A 6,114-nucleotide genomic window follows, 5' to 3' on the forward strand; every position below is an offset into this window, starting at 1 on the left:
CTTATAGTTGATGTGTTTCCCTCGGTTTTAGTTTGTAACCCGGATTTGTTTTCTCTAAATCGATTTATGACGTTCGAACAGCAGAAAACTACTGTTGCCTTTATTTACGCCAGGAAAACAATGACTTGCATACATAAAAAATAGGCATTTGACTACATGCAATTTTAAAGAACTAGGAAAATAAAATTGACATGAACCTTTTCTTTTTAAAAAATATTTTCATTTGAGAGAAAAGTTTCAGAAATCCTTAATATTTTTAACCTGAAAATGACAATTTACCCGATTTCAAACGTGACAGGATTTTAAGTCAAAACCGAGGTAAAAAACCTTCTTTTTTTTTAAATATTATTTATCCTATTAAATATTTTAGAGCTATTTTAGTGGTTTGTTTAGAATGGAATCAACATATATTGATAAATTGTGTATATTATAAGATGTGGGTAATATAAATTGAACCCAACTGCATAAAATTGAAAAGTTATTGCAATAGAAGAGACATGTATGCCAATATGTAAATAAAAACAGGACTTTATAAATATCGTTCTTCTTAAAATTTAGCGCTTTTCTGGATTATTCTTCACTAGGAGCATTTACCTAAACATTTGAAAGCTAGGAATGTAAACAAAAGTAGAACGTATGAAAATATCGCAAAAAGAAGAACTATCTTAGTCAATCCGAGGGAAAAAAGGATTAAAAAGGGATATCAAAAACACCATTGTAAGAGTAGACTTATCAACTGTTTCACCCTGATAATTTCTTACTTTTTCAATATCGCATGCATTTTGGTAGATTTTTTTTTTTTTATTTCTGTCGTGTTATCTATACTATTAAACGAGAAGACCTCATTTTGGGTGTCGCTTCTCTTCTTTCCACAATAAATTAATCAACACGCCTCTGTGTCCTATAGGTACAGTGCATAGTCGCATTTGTCATCCATTCATATGATTATTCAGATTGAGTTATTTTGGGAGAAAATCGGGAAAAAGGGCATCCGGATATTGTCCCGTCATTGGACAAAATTTTAAGTCAGATTATACTTCCGGTTTGCGTGTTTCTGTATACTTTGAACATACATATACTACGAATAAAGTGTATTTTCAGAATTCTATCTGCTATCATTTTCAAGTTTACTATCCACGGTGGTCACAGAGTTTATTAAATAGAGAGGGTTTGTATACTATATCAATGACCACCATGGATCGATTAGAAAACTTAGAATTGAAAGTAAATACACTTTATTTATATAGTGAATGTTCATAATATACTGACAAGCGCTAAAATTATTCATGTGCACTTTTGATACCTTTTCTGAAATTCTCCAGTCATTAAATCTTTTACAAAATTCATATAGTGAATGTTCATAATATACTGACAAGCGCTAAAATTATTCATGTGCACTTTTGATACCTTTTCTGAAATTCTCCAGTCATTAAATCTTTTACAAAATTCATTGATTACAAAAAAAAGAAGATGTGGTATGTGAAAACTCTCCACAAGAGACCAAAATGACATATGACAGAAATTAACAACTATAGGTCATCGTACAGCCTTCAACAATGAGCAAAGACCATACCGCATACTCAGCTTTAAAAGGCACCGAAATGAAAATGTAAAACAATTCAAACGAGAAAACTAGCGGCCTCATTTATGTACAAAAAATGAACGAAAAACAAATATGTAACGCATAAACAAACGACAACCACTGAAGTACAGGCTCCTTACTTAAATGTTCATAACATACTAAATGTATATTCATGTTGAAATTGATAGAAAACCACACATTGGGAATTTTGGAAATAAAGGAGGAGGGATTAAAAAAACATATTCCTGTCCCCAATAACCTATGATTTATGACAATTTTGCTGAAATTCTCCAGTCATTCAATATTTCACAAAATTCTTCCAACAACACTTTACATACTTTAAACTACCCTCTGAATGCCCGCGATTTCGCGGGTGTGTTCTAGTTTAAATTAATTTTGTATTTAATGTTTTTCATTTAACAAACTCAGGACAAAGGGAGACCACTTTAATTTACCAAAAGAATACAAACTTGTAAATTCGTGCTAAAAAAATGTAAGAAAAAAAAACATCTTATAAAATTATGACCTCAGCATGAAAAACGAAAATGAGCGATTTGCGTTAGAGAGGCAGCAATCCAGCTAAAATAAAATAATTACATCCATAAATCGTACATATCGAATTTTCTATGTTGTAATGTTATACTATTGTCTCAGAAAAGGGGAGAAGGCTGGTACCATTAAAACTTTTAATCCCGCTGCAAATGTTTGCACCTGTCCTAAGTTAGGAATCTGATGTACAGTAGTTTTTTATGTAATTTATACGCGTTTCTCGTTCTTTTATATAGATTGGACCGTTGGTTTTCCCGTTTGAATGGTTTTACACTAGAACATATGGACCCTTTATAGCTTGTTATTCAGTGTGGGCCAAGGCTCCGTGTTGAAGGCCGTACATTGACATATAATGTTTTATTTTTATAAATTGTTATTTGGATGGCGAGTTGTCTCATTGACACTCATACCACATCTTCCTATATCTATATCGAGTGTATAAAGATTTCCAAATATTAACAATTATAACATTTTCAACAAATAGACCATGTTTCCTAACTCCAATAGTCCCAAGTCTAAAAATAGTTAGTTTTAAATCTGAACAGTTACGTTACGCTACGATTGTACCAGCATACATAAGATTTTAAAATGATAATGAAAGATATAGTCTGGTGTTATTCTTCTTTCAAACACTTACATTTTGTACAAAAGTTCACTATTTACAGTCAGTTTGGTTCAATTTTGTCAAGAAATTGGTACATTATCGACCTAGACAAGACCATAATTTGACCTCAATTGGATCTCGATGGATGCGATCTATGAGATCTATGATTTGACCTCAGTTAGAGATCAATTATACATGAACACTCCAGTTAAATGGGCGAGAGTTCAGAACCCGGATAAAACTAATTTTAGAGCTTGATTTCATTGAACGATTCAGACTACAAAACATTTAACATTTTTATCCAAGGAAAACAGTGATTTACATATATTTATGTGTATTTGACGACATACCATTTTAGAGAACAAGGAAAAGAATGCATCATACTTGTTGGACTTATATAAATTAATACTGCTTTTACGTCCAACGACTTCGTAATTTGTAATGAGAAATTATCATAATAGTTTCAATAATTTAATGATGCGATGCAGGAAAAACAAAGTGTAGGATACATGCATATGGGTGTGCCTTTTTTACTATGATGTGCCAATATTTTCGTTGTCCTTAGGTATTCTACCCCACTGCCAGGATTAGATTACCTTAGATGAATTGGTCAAAACGTCATGAAATATTTGGCCTTTTTATTTATTTTTTTTGTTCGAGCACTACTGGTGAATCTTTAGTAGACGAAACGCACGTCAGATGCAAATATAAAATTTCAATACTGGTATCTATGATGAATCTATTTACAAACACTGGGTCGATACCACTGCTGGTGGAGTTTTTATTTCCCGAGGGTATCACCAGCCTAGTAGTCAGAACTTCTGCGTTGGCATGAATTATCATTGATGTGGGCATATATATAAGTTATCTGTTTACAAAACTTTGAAGAATTTTGGAAATATTAATAAAGGCTTTTATACCTCAGGAATATATAACCTAAGTTGTAGTGGCAAAACTGTTACAAATTTTTTGTCATCAATGCTCTTCAATCTCGTACTTTATTCGGCCCTTTGTATTGTATTTTTTTTACCGCCAATGATGAGTCTTTTGTAGACGAAACGGGCATTTGACGCAAATACAAAATGTCTTCCTGGTATCTATAATGAGTTTATTTATCACGTGTATAATTGGAACGCAGATAACCTTCAATGTTTGATTAGATAATGTTTTTAACTTTGACACCAGTTTAACTATACTATCTACTAAGGTCAAATTAGTCTTGGTGAATTTTATAATTATCTTGAGAAATAATTTTCGTAAAAACTGAACGTAAATGTTTTAATGCATTTGTGCTGAATATCTTCTACCCATAAATATCCAAAGTCATCAATCGAAATAAGGCCAGGCAAGCCATTCCCGGTACCTTGACTACAAGTAAGGATCCCTTTGAAAAGACCTTGAGGGTCAATAACATGTACATATCCATCTTGGTAGTCAGAAATCAAGAAGTTTCCATTTCTATGACAACAGATAGCTGCAGGTTTAAACTCATGTCTTTGTGAATCTCCAAACACAACAAATCGTAAGGGGAACGACCCTTTGTAAACTGAACAAATTTCACCATTCAAAAATAAAATTGCCACTCTATCGCCATTGCAAATAGCAATTGTTCCAAGTTTTTTGTTTACTGCTATAGCGGTAGATATTTGAATAACCGTATGGTCATCCTTTTGATAGATAGTCTTAAGTAGCTGTCCTTGCCTTGATACAAATCCAACAATGCCGTTGGACTGACCGCTGCCACCATTTCTATGACCACATACCACAACAGTTACATCATCAATTTCGGCCAAATCCATTGGTGAGAATGAAACGTCTAGAAAACTGTGCCAAATTCCATACGAATAATGCAATAGTTTTTGTTCTTCTGGAAACGTTGCTAGTAACGACCCATCACTCAATTTAACCATCCCCGATGGAATATTTGGTGTACATATTTTGTTTATTAATTTACCCTGTCTGTTATATTTATATATGTATGAACGCCCTTCAACGATGATGTACGCATGTGCGTCGTATGCCCTGATACAATAAACATTGTGTTGGATGCCATCCATAGTAGAATATTCCGGTTCAAAAGCACACCAGTGACGACATAAATATTTTGTTCGAACTGTTCCGAATTGATGATTAAGATCCGAAATTCGAGGTATTGTTTTATGTCTTTCATTTTCTTCACATTGATGAATGTGTGTGTACGAACATTTCAAACAATAAAATAAATGACATTCTACACATCGAGTATTTGCAACTTTCAGTCGGTCGTGACAGAATTCACAGAACTTGGATATGCATTTTGATTCTTTGAAATAATTAGTCAGTACGTCGTTTGTCGTTGATCTACAAAGTGGACAGATCAATGAAATGACACCTTCCGAGCTAATGGAACATTTCCTAACGCAGTTATCACAAAAAGTGTGGCCACATGGTAACAACTTCGGAAGAACAAAATCCTCGAAACAAATTGGACATTCCATTTCATTTAATCCTGACATTGTCCACTGAAGTGCAAATAAGTATAGCGTGGAAAGTTATGTTTATATATGTATATATATTTTTAAAATACTCAAACTACTAAGGGTTTCTTTTCTTCACCCCAGGTATAAGTAACCTCGGCCGTATATATTTGGCACAACTTTTGGTTTTTAATTCTAGTCAAATTGTTTTTATTTGGCCTTGTCATTGTTTGTATTCGAATGCTACTGATGACTTTTAGTAGACGAAATACCCGTCGGGCGCACCAATTTTAAAATAAGCCTGGTATCTTTGGTGACTTGAGAGTATATCAATGTAATTGTAGAAAGCAGTTTGGTATTAAAGGCAGACCTTTGGTTCCTTGCTACAGAACTAAAATTGCAGAAAACCTTAAATCCTTTTATTTAATTAGCACAAAGAAATATCGTTACAAAGGCAACTAAAAGAAGGTTAGAATTTTGACCCTTTTCATGTTTGTCGTGTTCATGTTGGGTTTTTTTTTCTATGATCTTGTAAATATAAAGATGGGTAATAACATTAACCATGTATTAATTTAATACGTTATTCCTTTTGTAAGACAGTTGTGCGAGTCAATAGTGGACGTGTAGCTTAACCCTGTGTAAGCAGTCAGGATTCTACTTCGTCAAAATTATCTCCCCATTATTTTCACAATCGTAGAAATGGAAGCCATTGTAGGGATGACGCGCTGCCAATTTTGCTCTCGGAAATGGATAAATTTATCCACATTGCACCATTACGATGTCAGTGGTATTTTAAAAGACAAATGTATCAACTAGCTAATGAGCATCAGTTAATGATCTTGTCTGCATTGTTTCAACTTAAAACTATTGTCTGATCGGTTGTCAGGTGGAATTTTCGAAAATTCATAAACATTTTAAAAAAT

At 33.2% G+C, this 6,114-nt stretch overlaps 1 protein-coding gene across 1 annotated transcript; it reads right to left on the reverse strand.

The window, feature by feature from the left end:
- Positions 1 to 3,970: 3,970 nt before the first annotated feature.
- On the reverse strand, positions 3,971 to 4,645 carry LOC139510417 (tripartite motif-containing protein 3-like). Its single transcript, XM_071297000.1, has one exon. It carries the CDS (start codon positions 4,643 to 4,645, stop codon positions 3,971 to 3,973), a length of 675 nt encoding a protein of 224 aa, XP_071153101.1.
- Positions 4,646 to 6,114: the final 1,469 nt, after the last annotated feature.

The sequence above is a fragment of the Mytilus edulis genome, chromosome 2 (assembly GCF_963676685.1).
Source record: "Mytilus edulis chromosome 2, xbMytEdul2.2, whole genome shotgun sequence".
Classification (NCBI taxonomy): domain Eukaryota; kingdom Metazoa; phylum Mollusca; class Bivalvia; order Mytilida; family Mytilidae; genus Mytilus; species Mytilus edulis.